This window comes from Labeo rohita, chromosome 24, assembly GCF_022985175.1.
Source record: "Labeo rohita strain BAU-BD-2019 chromosome 24, IGBB_LRoh.1.0, whole genome shotgun sequence".
Classification (NCBI taxonomy): Eukaryota; Metazoa; Chordata; class Actinopteri; order Cypriniformes; family Cyprinidae; genus Labeo; species Labeo rohita.
Genome location: NC_066892.1, coordinates 24,344,352 through 24,365,424, shown reverse-complemented (window position 1 = coordinate 24,365,424; position 21,073 = coordinate 24,344,352). Strand labels below are relative to the sequence as shown.

At 34.4% G+C, this 21,073-nt stretch overlaps 1 protein-coding gene across 2 annotated transcripts; it reads left to right on the top strand.

Moving 5' to 3' along the window:
* The first annotated feature begins 2,933 nt into the window (after positions 1–2,933).
* Positions 2,934–18,342, top strand: mastl (microtubule associated serine/threonine kinase-like). Of its 2 annotated transcripts, XM_051098834.1 has the most exons (13): positions 2,934–3,432; positions 3,724–3,861; positions 4,650–4,789; positions 4,868–4,956; positions 5,060–5,166; positions 7,517–7,676; positions 7,765–7,934; positions 9,582–10,700; positions 11,943–12,084; positions 12,607–12,627; positions 16,057–16,170; positions 17,536–17,637; positions 17,767–18,342. In XM_051098834.1, exons 1-13 carry the CDS (start codon positions 3,277–3,279, stop codon positions 17,922–17,924), a joined length of 2,616 nt encoding a protein of 871 aa, XP_050954791.1. In that variant the 5' UTR covers positions 2,934–3,276; the 3' UTR covers positions 17,925–18,342. The 2 variants fall into 2 exon arrangements, with proteins under 2 accessions (XP_050954791.1, XP_050954792.1); XM_051098835.1 differs by lacking the exon at positions 12,607–12,627 and having other exon boundaries at positions 2,935–3,432.
* The last annotated feature ends 2,731 nt before the right edge of the window (positions 18,343–21,073 follow it).

Genomic DNA, 21,073 nt, shown 5'->3' with positions numbered 1-21,073 from the left:
ATTTAATCAAATTCAAAAGACACATAATAAAATTTCATTTGACCAGTTAATTCAATTGTAATATGATTATTTTATAGCCTTCAATGAAACAGTCAGGAATTATGTAAATGTATGAATAATAAATAAAACAATGTTATTCATTAATTTATTTGAAATACTGTTATGACATGAAATAAACATGTCACACTCTAATATGCGTATTTTTATGTTTCATGAATCAAATGAATGAATAAATAATAAATAAAGACAAGTTAAATTAAAATACATTCTATTAAAATAATGGTAACACTTTATAGGGACCAATTAACTAGTTGTTTATTAGTATGCATATTACTAGCATATTAGCTGTTTTTTTTATACTTACACTTATAAAGCACATATTCTCCATGACCATATTCTACATCCCTAATCCTGCCCAATACCTAAATTTAACAACTACACTGTAAAAAATAAAAAACACAATTTGTTGAGTCAGCTTAAAATAATTTGTTACCCTGCTGCCTTAAAATTTTACGTTCTGTTAACTAAAATAAGTTTAGTCAACTTGAAATGTTAAGTTGTACTAAATAACAACATAGATATTTGTGTTTGCTAAACTTAACAGATGGGTAAGTAACCCAGCTGCCTTAAAATTTTAAGTTGATTCAACTCAAATATCTAAGTTGTCACTTCATATAATTTAACATTTCAAGTTGAATAAACTTTTTTGAGTTGACTGAACTTAAAATTTTAAGGCAGCCAGGTTACAAATTATTTTAAGTTGACTCAACAAATTGTTTTTTTACAGTGTATCTTACGAACTATTAACAAGCAGCAAATTAAAACTTTATTGAGGCAAAAGTCATATAAAGTGTGACCATAACAATGCGTGTAACATTTAATAATAATAATGAAATTCAGGAATTATTTAAAAATAAAATAAATAAAAATTGGATGTATTTATTTATTCATTTATTTGCAATATTGTTCAGATGTAATAATTTCATACTCAAATATGTGTGTTTTTATGTTGCATCAATCAAATAAATAAGTAAATAATTTATTTATTTATAATTTCTTATTTTTAAATAATTTTTATGTATCACTAGTTAGTTTTTATAGTAGTTGCGTATTTAAGATTATAGAAAATTTGGATGACTGCTCATAAATTAGGCTCATAATGCTTCATGTACAGAATTTGTTCAAATTTTACAAATAATTTTGCTAAACAGTTTAGATATGCAATAAAATATGTGTTGTAAGGTTTATAAAATGTAAGAAATTTAAAGTGTAAGTTTGAAATATTCCACTTGTCACCATTTACTTAAGTAAATACGTTGTAAAGTTCACACACTTTTAAAGTTTTTAGCTTGATTTACTCAAAATATTCCACCACTGAAAATAAGCCAAATTATGTAATTACGGTTGTTCTTCTTTCTTGCATATTTCTTCTATGGGCCAGCTGCATAAACTAAACTAATTTTTTTTTTCCAGCAGGGTACTCTAAGCAGTTTATGCAACTGGCCACATATCTATATTGATCTATGATTTTAAAAAGCTGCAATTTGATATAGTAACCAGCTCATAAATTGTAACACTCAGTGTCATTTATCCAAACAGCTGCTGCAGCATGTGACATTCCTTACGAAAATGAATCATGGTTTTATTACAGTAAAAGTGTAGTGACCATGGCTTTTGGCATATTGATTACTATTTGAAGTACCAAAGTTTTACTACAAATACTATTGTTATACTATGCAGCAAAACCATGGCCACTTTGTGGTTAGATTACCATGCTTTAACTATAGTAACCATGTTTTTTTTTTTTGTTGTTGTTTTTTGTTTTTTTGTAGTAAAACCATGATTAATTTTCAGAAAGGGTGGTTCTTTTTTGTTTGTTTGTTTGTTTTTTTTTTGTTTTTTTTTTTTGTTTAAGAGCTATTCAGGATGGGCCACTTAGAGTGATTATTAAGATATGTTATATTATATTGTTATGTTCTAATATGTTATTTATTCATATTTATTGCGTTTGTTCGTCAGGCCCCAAAATGTTTGGGATTATATTTTTGTGTAAATGTGACCCTGGACCACAAAACCAGTCTTAAGTCACTGGGGTACATTTGTAGCAATAGCCAAAAATACATTGTATGGGTCAAAACTATTGATTTTTCTTTTATGCCAAAAAACATTAGGAAATTAAGTAAAGAGCATGTTCCATGAAGAAATTTAGTAAAATTCCTACTGTAAATATATCAGATTTTTTTGATTACTAATATGAATTGCTAAAAACTTTATATGGACAACTTTAAAGGTGATTTTCTCAATATTTTGATTTTTTTTAATTTATTTATTTGTTTTTTTTGCATCCTCAGATTCCATATATTCAAATAGTTGTACCTTGGCCAAGTATTGTCCTATCCTAACAAACCAAACATCAATTGAAACCTTATTTATTCAGCTTTCAGATGATGTATAAATCTCAATTTCGAAAAATTGACCCTTATGACTGCTTTTGTGGTCCATGGTCACAAATGTCTAGAATAATAATAATAAAAAAACATTCAGATGTATTTAAACAATGTCTGAAACTTTGTATTACTAGCACTTAATGTGCTTATTTGCCTCTTTAAAATGATTCGCTTGTTGTATTCCTCATTTGTAAGTCGCTTTGGATAAAAACGTCTGGTAAATAAATACATGTAAATATAAACCCCTGGAGGAATAACGAGCGCAAGCTTTTATTCAGTCACTTGCCAGCAGAGGGCGCCTCTTCCTCTCCGCTCCCTTTAAAACCTGCAAAGTAGCCATCGTCTTTGCCTGATTCGTTTTGCAGAAATGTAACAGTAATTTACTAGTGTAGGAATAAAATAAAAAGTATATAATGTATGCAGTAAATATGATCTCTTATACAATCTTTAATACACATAAACTTTATTTTTAATTATTTATTTTAATTTCAGCCGTTCGGGGCGACTAAACCACTGCGTCTTAGGACCCAAATTTATGTCGCGCATTTCAAATTTCAAAACAACCGAGTCGCGCCTGTCAACAGTGAGAATGGATGCGGTGGGTTGAGCGCTAGACTGTTTTGTTCAAACTAAAACATACTAAATACATGTAGCGTGTAAAAACATTTGTGGTGATATGTGTTTGATTTTCAACACAATAATCACCATACGTCGTTTTTGTATTTCTGTGAATGCGGATCATCTGGGTGCACGGTGAGACGACCGACTAACTAGTTATCTAATCTAGCGAACTAGTTGGAAAAAATAAACATTTAAAGAGACAGCAGAGATGGAAGCTCACGGATTATCATCTGAAGGCTCAAACAACGCAGTTAAAGCTCCCTCCATCGAGGACTTTGTTCTGGTCAAACCTATCAGTCGAGGAGCCTTCGGGAAGGTTTACCTCGCCAGAAAGAAATGCAACTCCAAACTTTATGCGATCAAGGTAAAGAGATATTTAGTTATGTTTTATATGTTACATATTTAGATAGACACTCCATGATATTTAAAATAATTATAATCGTATAATAATCATTTGTTTTATTCGATTATGTAACGTTATTATTTATCAAGAGGAAAATGTATCTTTATTCATTTAAACTTCTAAGTATGCTTTGAACTTTTATTTATTATAGTTAATGTTTATCATGCCATTCAGTTTTTCTTAACTGTTTAACCATTTTTAAGTTGTTAGCATTGATAAATGATTGAATGGCTTTTTTTTTTTTGATGTCAGGTAGTGAAGAAAGCAGACATGGTGGATAAAAACATGACAGATCAGATGAAAGCTGAGAGAGATGCTCTCGCTCTCAGTAAAAGTCCATTTATTGTGCACCTGTTTTACTCTCTTCAAACCGCAACTAAAGTGTATCTGGTACGTACAAGTGAAAATCTCATGAAAACATGTACAGGTCACTTTTCAAAAACACTTAAGGTGGAAAATATTCAAAGCAATAGTTCAACCAAAAATGAAAATTAGTAGAAAATGTACTCGTACTCAGGCCATGTAGATGTAGATGAGTTTGTTTCTTCATCGTAAACAGATTTGGAGAAATGTAGCATTCCATCACTCGCTCACGAATGGATCCTCTGGAGTGAATGGGTGCCGTCAGAATGAAAAATAACTGATAAAACATTACAATAATCCACAAGTAAATGACACAATTCCAGTCCATCAATTAACATCTTGTGAAGTGAAAAACTGTGTTTTTGTAAGAAAACAAATCCATAATGGCATCTCCTGCTGTCTTATCACAGAATCCACTGACATTTTAGTTTAGAACTGCTTTGAACTGTTATAAATGGTAGATTTTTGCATATTTCTCTCCTGATATAGATGAGATGATTTTTTTTTCACTAGAGAAAGCAAACATCTCACTGATGGAATTGTTTTCAGTACAAACAAGCATTTTACTTGAACTGATGGACTGGAATAGTGTGGATTATTGATGTTTTTTACAGCTGTTTGGACATTCTGACTGCACCTTTTCACTGCAGAGGTCTAATGCTAAATTTCTCCTAATCTGTTGCAACCTCATCTACATCTTGAATGGCCTGAGGGTGAGCAAAACTTCATCAAATTTTTATTTTTTGGTGAACTACTTTTTAGATGTGGAACTTAAAATAGTGCATGCATGTTTAATACTTTTTTTTTATGAACAGGTGATGGAGTATCTGATTGGTGGAGATGTAAAATCACTTCTTCATATTTATGGGTATTTTGATGAGGACATGTCTCTGAAATACATCTCAGAAGTTGCACTTGCTCTGGATTACCTTCACAGACACAGCATTATTCACAGGTATATTCACAGGAGAATTATGAGTCATTTTTAGTCATTTGTTTATCGAACTGACATCTTTTTTGTCATTTGATTCAGGGACTTAAAACCAGACAACATGCTCATCTCAAATGAGGGTCACATTAAGCTCACAGACTTTGGGCTCTCCAAGGTTAAACTTGACAGGGGTATGCTATCTATCTATATCTATCTATCTATCTATCTATCTAAAAGCTAAAATACTTTGTTTTTATTGTGATGCTAACAAATTGTTCTTTTCTCACCATCCAGAACTAAACCTGTTGGACATTTTAACCACTCCTTCTTTGGTGAAACCTAAGAAAGATTATTACAGAACACCTGGTCAAGTTCTGTCTCTGATAAGCTCTCTTGGTCTCGTGAGTAGATTTGCAGAATCTATTTATTTATTGAAGTTTATTTATTACTTGGCTCAACTATGTATATATTTCACACTCATGTGAAAAAGTTAGGACACCCTATTGAATTCCATGGTTTTCCGTATCAGGACATCATTAAAAAAAAATGGTCCTTGGCTGGTCCTAAAATTTTGAAAATAAAACCTCAGATGAACAACAACGCATGACAAATTGCACCGTGTCATTATTTACTGAACAAAAATAAAGCCAAAATGGAAAAGCCATGTGTGACAAAGTTAGGACACCCTTACTGTTAACATTGGAATTAAGAGGGTAAATCACAGTCGAGCACTGATAATCAAATACCTTTGATTAACTGATCATCAGCAAGTCTGAGCGCCTCTATAAAAGCATAAGCTTTGGCAGTTTGCTGGTCTGGAGCCTTCAGGTGTGTGTTAACACAATGCCAAGGACGTACGACATCAGCAATCACCTTAGAGAAGCAGTTGTTGCTGCCATCAATCTGAAAAGAGTAATATGACCATTTCCAACAATTTGAAGTTTATTCACAAGTGGAAGACATTTAAAACAGACACCTCTCCTTCCAGGAGTGGACATCCCAGAAAATTCACCCCAAGATCAGACCGTGTAAAGCTCAGAGAAATGGCAGACAACCCAAAAACTACACCTCAGACTCTACAGGCCTCAGTTAACATGTTAAATGATAAAGTTCATGACAATACCATTAGAAAAATATTGGACAAAAATGGCATGTTTGGAAGGCTTGGCAGGAGAAAGCCTCTTCTATCTAAAAAATAAAAACATTGCAGCACAGTTTAGGTCTGCAAAGTTGCATCTGAACCAAACACAAGTCTTCTAGAATAATGTCCTTTGAACAGACGAGACCAAAATGGAGATGTCTGGCCATAATGCACAGCCCCAGGTTTGGTGAAAACCAGCACAAAAACACCTCATACCAAAAGACAAGCATGCTGGAGGAGGGCTGATAATTTTGGGCTTGTTTTGTAGCCACAGTCAAATGCGAGGGCATCTGTCCGACATCTAAAGTTGGGCCAAAATTGGGTCATGCAACAGGACAGTGATCCCAAGCACACCAGCAAATCTGCAACAAAATGGCTGAAAAGAATCAAGGTGTTGCAATAGCCCAGTCCAAGTCCAGAGCTCATCAAATGCTATGGTGAGAGCTGTGCATAAGCAAATGCCCACAAACCTCAATAAACTGGAGCAACGTTGAAAAGAAGAGTAGTCCAAATTGCTCTAGAACAATGTGAGATATTGATGAAGTCACACAGAAAATGAATTCTTCAAGTTATTGCTGCTAAAAGTGCATCTACAGGCAATTGACTCATAGTGTGTCCTAACTTTGTCACACATGGCCTTTCCCTCTTGGCTGTATTTTTCTTAAATAAATAATGACACTGTGTGATATGTCATGTGGTGATGTTTATCTGAGGATTTATTTTCCAAATTTTAAGACCTGCCAAGGACCAGATAATTGTTTATTATGTCCTGATACAAAAAACCATGAAATTCAACAGGGTGTTCTATTTATATTTATATTTATATTTTATTTATTTATCCACCCATCCATCCCTGATAATTCTGTTGTCTTTTATTAGCATTTCCATCTGTTGATTCCAGCTTTGGTTTTGATTAATAATTAGCTGATTGATTATTTAAAAAAAAAAAATAGTAGCAAAGTAATTTTTATCTATAAAAATATAAATAAAATGGCTATAATGTAACTCTTAGCTATATAAAAAAAATAAACACATTTTTTGCTGAACTGCGGCATACAGTGTGACACATTAATGACTATCCAAAATCATTCTTGCAGTTTGGACAGAAACGTCAAGTCAGCTAGCTAACATTACTTCAGCTAGCAAATGTTACTTTAGAATACAGTTTAGTATCTACAAAACTAAACTGTCATTCGAAAGTTTAGGGTCAGTGCATTAAACCAATCAAATGTGACAATAAAGACTTTTACAGGCAATGTTACAAATATTCTATTTCAAATAAATGCTGTACTTTTAATTTCATATTCATCAGAGTATCATGAATTAAATATCTTGGTTTCAACAAAAAAAAGCAGTGTTTTCTACTTTTAAATGCTTCTTTAGTACCAAATCTGCATATTAGAATTATTTCTTAATTGACCCTGTAGATGTAGTGACGACAGCACTGGCCCTAATGGTTAAAGTGGTGTTCCGTTGACTGGCTCGAAACACTCTCACACTGACCATTGGCCATCCTTATTGTTTAGCCCTGCTGTATCATTAAATCAGCCTGTCTAAAAACAGATTTAAACAGCTTGTATAATATGTCATATTTTGACTTGAATTGGCAGAATACCCCGGTGACAGAGGGCAAGCGTCAAAGCAGCACAGTATTGGGCAGCCCCATGTCCTGCGGAAAAGTTAAGCAGAGGAATAGTTCTCTGTGTTCACCTCTGCTGAAGAGACGGGCTGATCACCTGAATTCACCAGTATGCACAACTCGAGCTCTAGGTATGTTTCTGAATAATGTGCATTAAATCTCTATTATTGTTTTTTCTATAGTAGAACAATGTAAAGCCTAACATGTGGTATTCTTTAGCATCCAATAGTGTGTTCAGTCCTGGCCTGCTAGCTAGGAGTCTCACACCAAGGCTGATGAAATCAAGGAAGAGATTTGAGACACTGAGTGTTGGGAGTGCTCACTCATGCCTGTTACCATCCACTACTGATTCTGAAGACTGTGTCAGCCCAATGTGGGAGGATGAGCAGGTTTTGTATCAGCATTACTGTTTTAGAAAAGTCTGGTTCATATAGAGCATTAAGCAATACAATTTTGTCTACTGAAGTTAATAAGATACATGCTAAAAACTAACTATAATCAATTCACTTGTACCATTTTAAATTTAGGCATCACAACATAATGTATAGTGTGAAAAATGGATGTTCATTTTGAAATTTGCAAAGATTGCATTTGACAGTTATGAAATTAGTGTTTTTTGATCAAGTGGTGATAGAAAAGGTAAAGTAAACAGAGGATGTGAGCAGCTCAAATAAATTTTCAGTAATGACCAATACATATAAATAATGAAATCTTGAATTATCTGTACTGATATTGTGCAAGAAAAAATAGAGAGATTAAAATACAAAAATGAGAGAAAATACAGTTGAAGCCACCAGAAGTTTACATACACCTTGCAGAATCTGCAAAATGTTAATTATTTTACGAAAAGAAGAGGGATCATGCAAAATTTATTTAATTTTATTTAGTACTGACCTGAATACGACATTTCACATAAAAGACATTTACATATAGTCCACAAGAGAAAATAATAGTTGAATTTATAAAAAGGACCCCATTCAAACATTTACACGCTTGATTCTTAATACTGTTTTGTTACCTGAATGATCCACAGCTGTTGTTTTTTGTTTTGTTTTTTAGTGATAGTTGTCCATGAGTCCCTTGTTTGTCCTGAACAGTTAAACTGTCCGCTGTTATTCAGAAAAATCCTTCAGGTCCCACAAATTCTTTGATTTTTCAGCATTTTTTTTGTGTTTGAACCCTTTCCAACAATGACTGTATGATTTTTGAGATCCATCTTTTCACACTGAGGACAGCTGAGGCACTCATATGCAATTATTACAATTCAAATGCTCACTGATGCTCCAAAGGAAAAACAATGCTTTAAGAGCCGGAGGTGTAAACTTTTGAACAGAATGAAGATGTAAAGATTTTTCTTAGTTTGCCTAAATATTATATTTTTTTATAGAGTACTGCCCTTCAGAAGATACTTACATGTCTCCCAGAAGACAAAATAAGTTAAATTTACCCTGATCTTCAAATTCAAAAAGTTTTCACCCCCCGGCTCTTAATGCATTGTGTTTCCTTCTGAAGCATAAGTGCGTGTTTGAACCTTCTGTAATAGTTGCATATGAGTCCCTTAGTTGTCCTCGGTGTGAAAAGATGGATCTATGAAATCATAGTCAATTGTTGGAAAGGGTTCATATACACAAAAATGCTGAAAAAACAGAATTTGTGGGACCTGAAGGATTTTTCTGAAGACCAGCAGGCAGTTTAACTATTCAGGACAAACAAGGGACTCATGAGCAACTATTACTAAAAAAACAAACAAATAAACAAATAAACAAAAACACAGCTGTGGATCATTCAGGTAACAACACAGTGTTAAGAATCAAGTGCATGTAAAGTTTTGAATGGGGTCACTTTTAACTGGTACGTTTTTATTTATTTATTTATTTATTTTTATAATTTTTTGATGAACAAAGTTTAAAAAAAAACTGGATTTATTTGAAAAAGAAATCCATTAGAACAAATATCATTAGTGATATTATGGACAATTAAATGCATTCTTGTCCTTTAAAATGCTGGACTAACTTGGCAATGTCATGTAATTCTAGTATTTACAAGATGGCGAGAACCTTCCACAGTTAAACGGAAGAGAAGTTGGCAATAGAATGTCAAGAAACATTCCCTTGACACCTATCGAAAGGAGGAAGATGTTTCCAGCGCGAACTCAAGATCACAGCACTGTTTTGACTCCACTCAATAACCAAGTGGACAATAGCAGAAATGTTAAACCAGATATTTCTGCAAAGAGGCTTCAGTTCAGTGCATCCGACCACTGTGCTCCATTGGGTAAGGCTGATCCCCGTCAGTCAATTGGGAACGGTCTTGTGAAACCGGAGCTGTCAACAGAGCCCAAATCCTCAGTTAAGAGAGCCTTTGAAGATGTAGAGAAAAGCCCAGAGCAGGCTGAGATCCATTGCAAGAAAAACGACGCAGTGTACAAGAGGTCTTTCCACATTCCTGAGGACAACTCAAGGGCCCACACAGGCTTGACAGGAATTTTCTCAATTGTGGGGCTTGATGACGTTAAAAGTGTGCCGATATGTCAACAGATGAGTGAGAAAATGGGCCCAAAGCAATCTAGTCCCATAGCTGTGGCCAAAAATCTCTTCTGTGATCTTGAAGATCAAGGCGAGGAGGTGGGTTTGCTCAAAGCAGAGGCCAACTCGAGCTCCCCTACCTCACCCGTTGATGACAGAAATATCAGAAGAAGCCTTAGTTTAGACTCGGACAGCTCAGTTCATGAGATGTCAGTGGTTGCTAACACACCACAAAAATCAACGGACTTAAAACAAGAGGGTTTGTCATCCTCGTTTGAGGAGCTGGATGAAAACGAGATTTCAGTAGTCACACCGGTGGCCCGGCCCACATTGGCTACACCAAAGCATAGCAGTGCAAAGCAGCATAGGGCTAAATCCGAGCGGTCTCTTCTTGACCATCCTCACGGTTTTTCTGACAGTATGGTCAAATCACCTGGCTTCCTCAAACCCAAGAATGTGGTTGCATTTAGGAGTTACTGCAGCTCCATAAACCGCTCTTGTATGTCACATCTAAGCCTGGCCTCTTTGGATGCTATGGAGATGTCTGCGTCAACCTCCTTCCACAATGCCCAGTCTGCAGTGACTCCGGTTCAGAAGAAAAGGCCCAGTCTGAGCAGCTCGCTTTACCAGGTGAGGAGCCTTTTAGGGTGTGTTCACAGTTGTCATGTTTGGTTAGATTAAAACGAACCCTGGTGTGATTGTTCTGTTAGTGCGGTTCATTTAAGTGTGAACGCTGCCATCCGAACCCTGGTGCGCATTAAGGCTGCACCAATGGTACGCTACTTTTTTTCGGTACTTTACTCTCTGTGTAATAACAAACATTTATTTAAATGAAAAAATAAGTCCAAAAATATCAATTGTTCACATTTTGAACAATAGGGTCCTACAATCGTTTTCTTTCTTTTTTTTTTTTTTTTTTCCGAAATTCTTGTGAGTTTTAATTTTTCTGATAATCAAATGAAGGCATTAAACATTTATTTATTTTTAATTAATTGAAAATTAAACCTTTTTATTTGTTGCTAAACAAACAGAGATTTTTGTCTGTTAAAATTGATACATGGAAGAAAAATTGTGTGAATATTGTTTTTTGTTTTTTTTTATTATATATATATATATATATATATATATATATATATTTTAGCATTTAAGTGTTTTATTTAAATTTGCCAGAGGAATATATAAACACCTACATTATTCTGTACAAAAGTAATACAATACTAATACATTTCTGTTACATGTTAAACCGTACTTATTTTGACAGGTTGCGTGTTAGATTTTGTGTGTATACACTATGATATGATGCTAAATTTCTCAAATGAAATGGCAAAGTTCACATGAAGTGACTCTCACAGCAGTTCTGGAGATTAAGTTCATGTGTTTATGTCGTCATATAATGAGACGCAAAGGCCAGAAATCACCGCTAGCCTTACGTGTGCTTCAGTATTTGTGTAGTAAACAAAACTGTGTCTCTGTCATTCATTCATACAGAGCCAAGCGGAACATGGAGGACTCATATTTAAACCGCCTTTTTGCGTTTTAATATTCACAGATTCACTGAATATTATAGTGGCATTCCGCACTATAGAGTAAAATCCGTTTTTATGAATGGACTCTGCAATCCCGTTCGGAGAAATTGTAGACGACCAAAAATGACATGCCACTGTGTAAATAAGATAAATAACATAAGACTATTTCGTTTGTTTAATAAAAGAACAAGGTATAGACCTGTTCTATAGCAAAATGTAACCTTAAATGACTTCTGTTGTGATCTGGCGCTATATAGAAAATAAAGTTTACATGATGGGCCGCCCCCTAATATAATGGCAGGGGAAACACTGGAAATTAAATATTGCTTTCTTTTTTCTTTCCTAGACGCCACAGCAGATGGTTGTGTCTCACACTCCCTATAGGACACCTAAAAGCGTCCGTAGAGGTCCAGAACGTGTAGAAGGGGCTCCTATACTAGGAACTCCTGACTACTTGGCACCAGAACTTTTATTAGGCAAACCTCATGGTAAGAGTTTGAGTGGTCAGTATATAGAAATATATGATCACCTTTTGTAGATATGTACCTCAAATATCAGGTAATGATCATGGTCAAACATTACAGATTTTGCTACTGTATGGCTGAGGGAGCAAGGTATAATGCAGATATAACGCATTATGTGGAATGTGGAAAATAATTACATAAAATAAACATTGAATTGATATAATTTTTACTCAAAATTCACACACATTAGCAAAGTGGACAGGGTTATCAGAGTGATTCCGTTATTTTAAAAATTGATTGTATTAATCAGTCTGCCATTAGTATTATAGAAATGTGGGACCCGTTTTATATTAATCATTTGATACAGTTCACTTACTCTGCACGTTGTCCTTGTATTAAAAAATACCTGTGTGAATTTACGTTTGTAACTAATTTATGAAGTTACATCTTTACACTTTTTTTCCACAAGTATATAGTTAAAGACGCCTGATATAAAATGGGACCAAATTTTGTACTTTGCTTTCATTAACAGATATTATGTTTTAGTTTCAGGGTCTGTACGCTGTGGTAAGTATGCTAAAAAAATATTCAGTTAGATTCCAAGCAATGGAAATGTTGGTGCATGTGGCAGCTTTACCGCATTAAGGCCCCGATATGCTCACATTGTTCTTCGCTTAGGGGCAAAAAGAAGTTTGAAATAAGCAGCAGTAGTATACTGTTACCGAATATCCTGACACCACCCTTAACATCAAAATAAACGCACAACAAGATGACAGTGGTGAGAAAATAGCAGCTAAGAAAGCATATGATTATAGCGATGTGGAGACGTTTGCATCAGCGGGGGGGAAGGGTGGGTGGGGTGCATTTGTGAGCCGTGCCCCCTTTTTCTATCCTCTCCCCTCCTTGCTAGGGTTGGGTATCGAAAATCAATTCCAATTCAAGAATCGGATACTTAAGGTCAGGAATTGGATACTTCTCGTAAAAAAAATTTGATTCTGCCTATTGATTCCTATATGCCTTTTTGTTTTTTTTGTTTTTAAATATGTGAGGACCCGACCTAGCAATCTGCCAGGACCTTGCTCGCTAATCTAAGCGCATAGCGCTCCAAGGTATAGCTACACTTGCGATCAGAATTCAAAAAAGCAAAGTAGCCTATAATATTTGTGATATGCTAAACATGTTGTAATAGATGTCACCAAAAATAAGACAAAGCATTTTAATTTAACAGATCGATAAAGATCACAAACACGATTCAAATACCAACATGATCCTGTTCCTAAATTACAATGATTCATCTGTTTTATTCCTCAACCTTACTTCTGTGCAGTGTACGACCTCTATGATTTGAACATTCAAATCTACGTTCGTGCTGCCGCTGACCTAAAGAGAGCCACTGTTATGACTCATGTATATGAATGAAACAGTTTCACAGTCTTTTCAACCACACAGTTCATTATTTCTGTGTTTCAAACATTTAAATAATCACAAAAGTACTGGGATAAACGTTCATAGTCTGGATATAAACTCTGATATGTACGGTAGAGATCAAAATAGAGTAAATCATCCTTTTGAAAGTTAATTTGACAGTTCAAATAATGTTAATGATTTATGGATTATGTTATGCCAGTAGATGGCAAAAGGGGGCTGTTAATAATGTATTTGTCTTTGATCATTCATTCAAAAACACTGATTCATCCTGTAATAAACCAAGTAAATCTTGAGTGAATTGCTGAATCATTTACTTATAAATTAGGCCTGTTTAGTTGTCTAATGTTTTTTCTTCAGAATCTCAAAAGAACCACAACTTCCATTTAAAAAAAAAAAAAAAAAAAAAAAAAAAAAAAAACAACCCAATTTATCCAGAATCACTCAGCTCTATTTTGCAAACAGCTCTTAAGTGAATCTTTTTATGTAGTCTGTTGATTTTTGTTCATGGTATTCAGCTGCAACTAAATTATCTTTTATTCATATTAAAATCAAAAAGAATCGGAATTGCTAAGCAGATTCGGAATTGATAATATTTTAACAATACCCAACCCTACTCCTTGCTGAACGTAATTTTGAAAGTGAAAGCGAAACCGAAAAAACAGCGCGCATAAGAAAGCGATTACATCCCTCCCCCCCCCAACATAGAATTAAAATGCCCTGGAGCTGGCTCTGGTTGCTAAAGCGCCCCAGAAGCCGCTCTCCGCACTGCATCGCTAAATTTAGGTGCCTAGTCTGTTTTTGACGGATAATAATAATTATAATTGTTTTGTTATCGTCAAAGTCATCAGCAACAGGTGATATCTCTGACTATCGTCGATACATGATACTATCGTCTATTGGCACAACCCTACAACAGATTGATTTAAAGCAAGCAGCTTTATAGCATTTAACATAAAATATGTTAATCTTGCTTTCAATTAGAATTACACTTTAAAAAAAAAGCCGAAACCACAGATTGTACATACGGATTACTTAATGGCCATGGACCAAGGGTAGTTTGAAGGTGTTTAGCAGTCAGAGCAAGCTTTTACAGAAAGTTAGTTTTGGCAAGACGCTTTGAACTCCAGAAACGAATGTCAAACAAATTGTTTTGGTCTGATTTGTTAGAAATAATGTTCATTCTTCAGTTTTCGTATATCGGGGCCTTTAGTTAAGGACATGGCTGACTAATTCCATTTTGGGTTGCTGCTTTTGTGATTGGCGACTCCTATATTTATCACCCTTAATGCTTCAGTAATGCTGTCTGAGCTCTGTTGGGATGTTATGACGGTTCTTGGGAATTCTGGGGCATTCTAATGAAATTCAATGAAAAATATTCCCATTTAATAGAGTCAAATAGAAGTAATTTGTGACTTGACTTTCTGTAAATGTGAACATTAACTTTGTGGTCATTTCGGAAAACTTCATGGATTGACATGTCAACTTCTGACTAAATCAGTGGTGAGTGTGGGACGGGTCCTGTTGGTAGACTGGAAAACTGTGAGAGGGTTTGGAGAAATTTTGCATCGGTTTTGAAACAGACACTTAACACACATACACACAGCCAAACGGTTACCCTTTTAAAGTATACTCCATTTTGCAGTGTGTCATCTTTGTCCAATTTTGGTACTATTTCTCTGTAAAAGTTGAGAGTATGTAGTATGTTTGAAAGGCTATGTCCAGCTATACAATTCTAAGCAATTTAAAAACAAGTTTGTGTTTGTTCTATGGGCATAAGGTATCTCAAGCAGTGCAGCTTGTTGAGAAAAGGTGTGCTATTACTTTTATAATCAATCAGACATTTTTCACGAAAAAAAAAAAAAAAAAATCCTCTAAACTTGCATTTGAAGAAAAGACTGAGTCTAAATCTAGAAACTTTGAGTTGTACTCTTTTGATTGTCTTTTTGACCCCCCAGAACACCCTAACAACTGCATAACAACACCTTGGCAACCACTCAGCACATCCCAGCATTAGTGTTTTGAAGTTACATTTTCATAGTTTTTTTTTGCAGTTGAGTTTCCTGCTGGCACAGTAACTTAAAGGAGTAGTTCACTTCCAGAACAAAAATGTATGGAAAGTTTACTCGCCCCCTTGTCATCCAAGATGTTCATGTATTTATTTTTTCATTAGCAGACAGACATGAACATCTTTCTGTATCTGTAAATTTTTGTTCTGGAAGTGAACTACTACTTTAATTTTTATTTTATTTTATTTTATTTTATTTTTTTATTTCAACTTCAATCTTCATTTTAGAGTCCTGAGAACATTATTGATGACTGATTGTTGTTCAGTTCGCAGTGTAGTATTTTCTGTCATGATACCTGAGTTCAAGTCATGCTGGTTTAATGTGTTGTGCTGTTTCCTTTTTCCCCTCAAAATCAACTTACGACCGCTGCTGTCACTGCTTTATAATAGTGGTCACATTCTAACTTTTTTTTTTTTTTTCCATGTTTGTAGAAATAGAACACTTGAGTCTCACTGGGTTTTTTTTTTGTTTGTTTTGTTGTTGTTTTTTGGCCCTCCAACAGATTTCATGGTGGATTGGTGGGCATTAGGTGTCTGTCTGTTTGAGTTCCTCACAGGAGTTCCACCCTTCAATGATGAGACCCCTCAGCTGGTGTTCCAGAACATTCTAAACAGAGGTAAGAAGACCAATTATTGGTTTAATGAATTTTTGAAAACCCATTTTTAAACATCTTTTTTTTTTTTTTTTTTAAGCACAAGGAAAAATACATTACATATTATTTAGCAAGTCTGTAACCACCTAAATCAATTACTGAAGAACATTTTTGTCAAATCCAGCTGATTTACCATAGAAATATGTTTTACAACATTTATGACTGTTACAGCGCCAACTTTGGTCCAATCTTCCTGAAATTTTGCATGCTTGTTTAGAATCCACTGTCGCATGTGCTCAGCGGGTTTAGTGAAGTTTTGAGTTTTTGTTTAGGCTTTATAGGCTTTTAGGTATATTTGGACAGGCCCCTATTTTAAAGGACACTGTTGTAGCCTCCTAAAGGGTAAATTTCAACAGGTTTTCGATAATTTTTGACCTAGAGAGTCTAGAGAATTGCACTGCAGTGTTTTTTTTCCAGGCTGAGCGTTAAAAAGTAGGGTTTCACATCTTCTCAATCATTTAAAAAATGGTTTGATTGACAGCAGTGGTTCTAGAGGCAAAGTTGTTCAGAGGTCTATCGTACAATACAAATATTGCGTGTATGTGCGGAAAATCGTGCAATGTACAATCGTTTACGCCCTCAAAAAATGCCTTTAGGGCCGTGAGTCAAACAGGCCCTCCGAGTTTCTTTCCCATCGTCTTCCGTTAACCTTGTCTAATAGGTGCTTAAACTTCATCGGCCAATGGCGGCCATGTTTTTTGAGATACGCAAATGTCCCCATAGACACTTTTGGCACTTGGGACCAAGCCCGTGCACAGCCATTTTCATGTTGATAAGACAAGTGGTTGCCTAGTTATAGCCATTTTTATGTTTTGTTTGTTTGTCCCCCCCTTATAGCCACCAATTGGCCAATCTCTTTGCATATTTTTTTTTTATTTATTTTTATTTTTTACCCTGTGACCTCAGCTTGAGCTATTAATATTCACTCTCCAGAGAATCTTTCTGCACGGGTTTGGTTCCGATCAGGTGAAAAACCTAGGACTAATTCGCAAAAGCATGTTTTGCAAAAAATGTGAAATATCTGAAATTTTTAGGAGTTGAGCGATTTCGTACTTTTGCTTGCTGTAGAGCCCCCGTCAGGCCGACTGGGGCAAGCCTCGGTCATGTTGTAGGCGGTGCGAGTACTACCATCCTTCCAAGTTTAAAGTCTCTACGACTTACGGTTTGGTTTGCACAATCAGTTTTACATGAAAATCACTCACGCTACATGCTTGAACCCCTAATTAAGAAATGTTAATGGATTTCTTGGTTTGTTTGTCCTTTGCACCATGAGAAGAATGTGTGTTGACTGTGTCTGATCTACATTTGCTTCATGAATGATGTGTTCAGATATACCATGGCCAGATGGAGATGAGGAGTTAACCCAAAATGCACGAAATGCCATAGAGATTCTTCTCACTATGGATACAACCAAACGGGCTGGCTTAAAAGGTGAATACGCGCTCACACACACGGAACTAGCATCTGACACATTATAAATTCTTACTAGCAAGTAATGAGTGTTAATAACCAAAAACCTTAAAATGATCAATACTAATGTTTTTGGGTGTCTTTCTGTAGAGCTGAAGGATCATCCGTTCTTTGAAGGTGTGGACTGGGAAAACCTTCACCATCAGACTATGCCTTTCATCCCTCAGCCTGATGATGAGACGGACACTTCGTACTTTGAGGCGAGAAACACGGCCCAGCATCTCACTGTATCAGGCTTCAGTCTGTAGCAGAAAAATACCTGTAGTGGACTCCGTGTTTTCAGGTACAGCTGTGTTGTGGAAGCTCTGATGAATACAGATCCCTCAGTGCTCTTGTTTGTCTTCCTTTCTTCTGTTTCTTCCTTCTGTCTTTATTCATGTTTTGTATGTTCTTGAAAATACATATGTAGAATGATGTTGTGTTGGAAAGCATTCTGAAATGCAGTGAGGTGGGATTTTGACCCCTATGCACATACATGCCGCAAGACTTGTGGCGTAAAATCTTCCGTTATGTTTGTTTGGGAAAAAAGTAATATATTATGTAACACTACATTTTGTACCAACTCATTGGTGCACTTTTTTAACTCCTGTTTTCATGAAAACTATGCTTGTTGGACTGTAATTTTAACATGCTGAATGTTTTAACTGGTCTATATCAAGTATGATTCTAAACATGTTTGCTGCTTAATTTTTTTTCTTTTCTTGTCAATTTGTAATCATTTAATACATATACAAAACCTTGTGGTTTATAACTCTTGCTGATTTTTAGATGGTTCTGAAAATGTTTCAAGTTGAATAAAATAAAATAAAATACAATTGTTGTGTTAGTAAATGAGCATTATTTCTGGATGAATTCACTTGGAAACCTAAAGAGATAGTTCACCCAAAAAATGAAAATTCTGTCATTAATTACTCACCCTCATTGTCATTCCAAATCTGTAAGACCTTCGTTTATCTTCGGAACACAAATTAAGATGTTTTTGATGAAATCCGAGTTTTCTGACTCTGCATAGACAAATGCAACTACCACGTTCAAGGCCCAGAAATCTGGAAGCCTGTTTCCGCCAATGAATTAAAAATAAAAAAGGTTATTGTGACATCTCATGATTGACTTTTTTTTTTTCCACTCAGGATTGCGTGATACAGACTCTGAATTCTGACTTTTTTTTTTTTTTTTTCCTCAGAGTTGTGTGATTATAAACTCGCAATTGCAAGTTATAAAGTCCTAAATTTGAGGGACAAAAAAAGGCTGGTATGTTCTAATTATGCAATTCTGACTTTTTCTCACAAATGCGAGTTTATATCTCAATTCTGAGGGCAAAAGTCAGAATTGTGAGATATAAAGTCCTTATTTTGAGGGTGTAAAAAAACCTGGTATGTTCTCAGAAATCTTATAATTCTGACTTAACTCACAATTGCGTGTCATAAAGTCAGAATTTTGAGAAACTTGCAATTCTAAGAAAAAAAGCCACAATTGTGAGATATAAACAATTGAGAAAGTCAGAATTGTGAGTTTGTCATAATTTTGACTTAATTTAATTTCTTAAACTTAATTTCTGACTAAGAATTGAGTTTGTCTCGCAATTCTGACTTTATAACTTGCAATTTTGAGTTTTTTTTTTTATTTGTATAGCAATTGTGAGTTTATATCACGCAATTCTGACTATAACTCTAAATTGTGAGTTTATATCATTTCTTGTTTATATTATTTCTCAAGATTGAGTGTTTATTTCTCAGAATTGAGTTTGTCTTGCAATTCTGACTTTATAACTTGCTATTGTGGGTTTATTTATTTTATTTTTTTTATAGCAATTGTGAGTCATGTTTTTTTAATTCTGAATATATTTCTCAGAATTGAGTTTGTCTCTCAATTCTGACTTTATAACTTGCGATTGTCAGTTTATTTTTTTTTTTTTTTTATAGCAATTGTGAGTTTATAGCACGCAATTCTGACTATAACTCTAAATTGTGAGTTTATACCATGCAATTCTGACTTAATTTCTCAAGATTTGAGTTTGTCAGAATTGAGTTTATATCTTGTAATTCTGACTTTATTTCTCAGAATTGAGTATTTATATCTGCAATTCTGACTATTTCTCAAGGTTGAGTGTTTATTTCTCAGAATTGAGTTTGTCTCGCAATTCTGACTTTATAACTTGCAATTGTGAGTCTTTTTTTTTTTTTAATTCTGACTTTATTTCTCAGAATTTAGTTTGTCTTCTGACTTTAACTTACAATTGCAAATTCAAATCATTCAAATTCTGACTCCGAATTACGAGTTTATTTCTCAGAGTTGAGTTTACATTGGACAATTCTGACTTTATAACTAAATAGCAAGTTTATATCTCATAATTCTAAATGCTAGATGTGAACAGTTGTGAGGAAAAAGTCAGAATTGTGAGAGAAAAGTCGCAATTACCTTTTTTTTTTAATTATTATTTAGTGGCAGAAGCAGGCTTCAATATAGAAAGTTACTAAGGACATCACTAAAATAGTCCATGTGACATCAGGTGTTTTAACCTTAATTTTATAAAGCTATGAGAAACATATTTTGTGCGCAAACAAAACAAAAATAACATCATTCAATAATTTAGTTTCTTCCTTGTCAGACACACAAGAGTACTACAACGCATACGTGTAGCAATAATTTAATACATTTACATCTTTACACATATCATTCCAAACCTGTAAGACCTTTGTTCAGCTTCAGAATACAAATTAAGACATTTTTGATGAAATCTGAGAGCTTTCTGGCCTTGCATAGACAGCAACGCAACTACCACATTCAAGGCCTAGAAAAATGGAAGCCTATTTCCGCCAATGAATTAAAAATGTACAAAAAGTTGTGACTTCTCACAATTCAGACTTTTTTTTTTTCTTGAGATTTGCGTGATACAAACTCACAATTCAGACTTTTTTCTTAGAGATATAAACTCACAATTGCAAGTTATAAAGTCCAATTGTAAGAAAAAGTCAGAATTGTGGGGGAAAAAAAAAGTTGCACTTAGCTTTTTTTTTTTTCTTTCCAGTGGCGGAATTGGAATAGTCCATGTGACATCAAGTGGTTCAAACTTAATTTAATAGTCACGAAAATCATTTTTGTGCGCAAATAAAACAAAAATAATGACTTAAATAATTTTGTCTCTTCCGTGTCAGACACACGTTCATGAGAGTACCACAACGCATAGGTGTGTCAATAATTTAACACATTTACATATTCAGGTTCTCACAGTTCCGTGAAACCTTGGTGTAATCTAATGTTTAATGTACTTCCTGATATTGATGAATGGAATATATATATATATATATATATATATATATATATATATATATATATATATTTTTTTTTTTTTTTTTGGATCAAAAGTAATCTAGAAGTAATATGAATACATTTCCTA

Excerpts from the sequence above, each read along its gene's own strand:
- mastl (XM_051098834.1), top strand. The coding sequence starts at position 3,277 with ATGGAAGCTCACGGATTATCATCTGAAGGCTCAAACAACGCAGTTAAA. Across the intron at positions 5,167-7,516 it reads TGATAAGCTCTCTTGGTCTC|AATACCCCGGTGACAGAGGG; the intron begins GTGAGTAGATTT and ends TTGAATTGGCAG. Across the intron at positions 7,677-7,764 it reads ATGCACAACTCGAGCTCTAG|CATCCAATAGTGTGTTCAGT; the intron begins GTATGTTTCTGA and ends GGTATTCTTTAG.